The sequence below is a fragment of the Gymnogyps californianus genome, unplaced genomic scaffold, assembly GCF_018139145.2.
Source record: "Gymnogyps californianus isolate 813 unplaced genomic scaffold, ASM1813914v2 HiC_scaffold_55, whole genome shotgun sequence".
Lineage (NCBI taxonomy): Eukaryota > Metazoa > Chordata > Aves > Accipitriformes > Cathartidae > Gymnogyps > Gymnogyps californianus.
In genome coordinates this window covers 94,836-98,779 of record NW_026114448.1, presented here as the reverse complement: position 1 = coordinate 98,779, position 3,944 = coordinate 94,836, and the positions used below count along the sequence as shown (strand labels likewise).

At 43.1% G+C, this 3,944-nt stretch overlaps 1 protein-coding gene across 1 annotated transcript; it reads left to right on the top strand.

Annotated features, from left to right (window-relative positions):
- Positions 1-310: 310 nt before the first annotated feature.
- Positions 311-3,716, top strand: LOC127028992 (uncharacterized protein C12orf50-like). Its single transcript, XM_050914671.1, has 5 exons — positions 311-443; positions 679-882; positions 1,272-1,361; positions 1,956-2,041; positions 3,382-3,716. Exons 1-5 carry the CDS (start codon positions 311-313, stop codon positions 3,445-3,447), a joined length of 579 nt encoding a protein of 192 aa, XP_050770628.1. The 3' UTR covers positions 3,448-3,716.
- Positions 3,717-3,944: the final 228 nt, after the last annotated feature.

The window sequence follows — 3,944 nt, the reverse complement described above, 5'->3', positions numbered from 1 at the left end:
AAGATTTTCTAATTCGTAATGAGAAGCATTCTGAGCCAGCACCGGTCAAAGCCATTGTACGAGGTCAAAGTAGGGTTGGTCTTTGTGTTTATAGTCCATTTTTGAGTTTGCTGTCAAGATTTCCTCTGCTAGAGGAAACATAGCCACTTTTGCTCTCCTTTCGGGGAACGATACTTTTCAGAATAATTAACACGTAAAACCATGTTCCACCCAAGAAGACCTGTGTATGAAGTGGGAGATGAGGTTTTCAAAACACCACGGCATTTTTGGATAAGAAAATTTTGCGTGCTTTATAAAAACTAAGTATGATATGTGTTATTTCAATCCCTCAGAAACAAACCACGCGGAGCTGGTGAAGAACCGTCCCTGTACAGAAGTCAAGAAGAAGAAGAAGTGGATGTCTGAGGAGCCAAGAAATTCACCCAATACAGTAACAGGCAAAGGTATTTGGAGAAAACACTTGGCTTATTCCTTTTGCTTTACTAAACTGTTAGATGATGTAGCACTACCTAGTTCATTTCTGTTCTTTGTGTCAAATCTGGACAATCCATATGTGGATTGGACTAGCCACAAAGAACATTTTTTTCGTCTTGTCTTCCAGCCTCCAGTCTCCTGCCATAGGTCAAATTGTGAGTAACAGCACACCATTTTTGGCTACCTTTGTTTTTTCACTTGTAGGAATTCACACTTCAGACCCCAAAGTAAAACCAAGTTACCAACAAAGGGGTCAAAGTCAGGGTGATCAAACTGCTGCTTCTCTTCCTTACGTCAGAGAAGCTGGAAGAAAGACTGACTTCAATTCTTCAGAACCTCGAAGATCAGCATATGTCGTCTACCGTACTGTCACCGTCAACCAAGAACCAAAGTTCAATGGATCTACAGGTGGGTTCCTGCTTACCCAGGATCCTTAAGATGCCTCCAAGATACCTGTCTGTATCGTGCTGCTTTCGGGTTTGCCCCTGCAGGGGAATATTAAGTTATTTACGCCTAAATACGGGCAGGAGTAAATTCGATCCAGCACAGATTGAGGCAGTATCCACAGACAGAAATGAGTCAGAACATTCACGAACAGTAATTTAGCCGCCTTCATAGCAGGAATTCATTTCTCTGCCAGCAAAGAGGGATGAATGCAAAGATGTGCCGACGTGCACCAAGATACTGATGCCCACCATTTACAGCAGCTTTAAAAAAAAAAAAAAAAAAGAAAGAAAAGTGATCAGCATTGTTGTCATAAGAGCAACCGTTACCATTCTCGCTACCTTTCTTTCCAGCAGCACCTGAGCCATATGGCCAGAAATGCTCCAAACAAAAGAATCAGCTTGACACAAACAGAAGATTTTGGACCCAAACCGAAAACTATGGTAATACTTACATGTTGTGTATAAACTGAAACAGTCAGGATTACTGTGGAATTCATAATTTGAGTTAATGGAATTCAGCTGCAATTAGCAGAAAACAAGAGTGTTAGTAATACTAATTTTGAAGCAAATTTTACAGAAAATGGTTAGTCGTTAGGCAGCTTACTCGGATGCCAAATCAACTCTCTAGCACAAAAACATAATCCTGCCTTGCATCTAGTGCTTTCACAAGCAGGGCTAAAACAGGAGATTGGCTTATGGATTAGTTTAATCTAAAAGCAGCTGATGCCTTTGGGAAGACTTTCAACACAGGAACGTTCACTTTGTTCAAGTCAAGGATGTCCGTGGCAGAATCGCCTCATTGGGAAGATCTGGTGAGCCTCGCGGAAACGCTCCAAGATTACAAATGATCTTGGAGGTCCTAGAGAGAAAGTCTGTATTTAATGCTAGCTTGTCTTTCAGAGATGGTGTAGGATTCGCCCGATGCATTCACTGATACTTCAGCTAATGTAGGATCTAATTCACATATCAGGCGAAGAGAGTCTTTCCTGAAACGGGAGCTCAACCTAAGAAACAACGTGTATGTTTTTTCTACAGACAAATATACTTCAGGATCTTACAATGCACCGACTTGGAGGAAACGAAATCCACGTGCAAAAACGTTCTCTAAAACAACCGTTCAGGTAACTGTTTGATAGAAATTTTTACAATTCGGTCTCTTCAGTAAAAGTGACATGTCCCTCCCCACCTAGAAAACGTAAAAGTGCTCTTAAAACTTAAAACCAACCAAAACCCGCAAGATTCTAAGCGATGCTGAGTAGTCTGAAAGAGCAGGTAAGAGTTTCGTTTGTTTGCAGGCACGTCATTTTGCCTGTATAACTAAGCCGTGATTTCTCATTTTCCACAATATTACCGATACGAAAGCAAAACACGTACCTGCCTTTAAAGTGAGGAGCTACAAGAAGCGGGTTTTGGCTTGTCGCACTGGACAAAGCACAGCAGAGACTATACGAGCGGGATCTATTTGTCTCTCTGTTTGATTGCTCGCGAAGCACCTGCAGTAGGTGAGCGATGATCAGCCGAGGTCCAAATTCCTAAAAGGGCTCAGGCTACAAAACATTCACAAGATACCCTAAGGACCATTAATACATTTTACAGCTGTCCTGAAAGCAGAGATTAGAACCTCTCTCTCGTGTCCCTCGGATGCAGGGCCCAACCTTTAGTCTGCAGTCTGTGCTTCAGTGCGACATCTCCTTCTTACCTCCCATCTCTCCCTGTCCCCCACGGACGTAACAGGGACTTTGCTCTGCAGCTGCACAGTTCGAAACGTGGACTAGCAGAGCGTCCTCGTAGTTCTTGCAAGCTTAGCCTTCTAGCCTGCTATGAAAGCGCTTCCCTGAAAGGGCAAAGAGGTAAGTTGGAAGGCTGCTGAGCACTGCCCTTTCTTTCCCGGGCGAATCCTTTTACTGCTACTTTCTTCCACAGAAGATGCTCACTAACACTTTTTCCAAGCGGTCTCCTTGGTTTTTGGAGACTACGAGCCTGCTCCAGGAGATGAGCCCAAAGCGGGGGGGGCTCCGAAAAGTGCAACTTTGTGAGCTGGAGTTTCAAAGCCCTCCAGGTGGCCCAGTTGTCAGCACTCCTGTGACTTTACCCAGGGCAGTTCCGTACGCAGCATTAGGCCCTTTTGATTCCCGTCTGAGATGCAAATGCTGTTGAGGCACCACACGGGTGCAAAGCACCTAAAACCACCTCCTGGAATCCCTCGCCAGGCTTGCTACCATCTTTGGTTTCTTCGCGCAAGTCCCGCACCGTTCTCAAACATCTGCTTGGGAAGGTTTCAGAGGGAAAAGACTTGAATGGAACATTTTGAAACCTGGGTGAATTACATTAGGAGGAAATATTTTTATTTCTGTTGCTTCTGGAAGCGTTGAAAGTTTACTGCTTAAATTGTTTCTCAAAGAGCACATAGTTTTACTCCAATAAACTATGCACCAAACGTTCTGTATATCTCTTTTGACAGCAGAGCCAGGAAGACATGGAAGTGAACAGAAAGGGAGAACGATATGTAGACAGGAGAAAGAGATGAAGCCAGTACTTCACCTGACAAGAAAAATCTAAATTCAAATAAGGAAATTATCAACTGGAGATCCAAAGATGATAAGATTGCAAATTCCAAAAATAACATGTAGGAAGTACACTGTAAAGTTTCAAAACTGACAAAAATGGAAATCTCTGTTTAAAAATAGTGTTTGTATTTTCATAAACGTAGAAGAAATGTACCTAATAAAAATAACGATGTCTTCTATTTTATGTACAGTATTTCCCTTGCTTGTAACAGGACTGTAATTAGTTCAAATAAATCCCACTGAGCTTTGACTACATTGAACTGACCAGCATAAAAGTCTGCCTTGTTTGAACTCATCTTTCAGTTGTAAAGCTATTTGCAGAAAACTCTGCACCTCAAATCAACAGAACGTCTTCCTCTCTCCGATTCCTACACCCCCTCTCCATAACCGGCAGCGCCCTGCCACGGAGGAGGGAGTGAGCCACAACACAGTTAGCCTGAGCGGGCGCAGGCTGGGC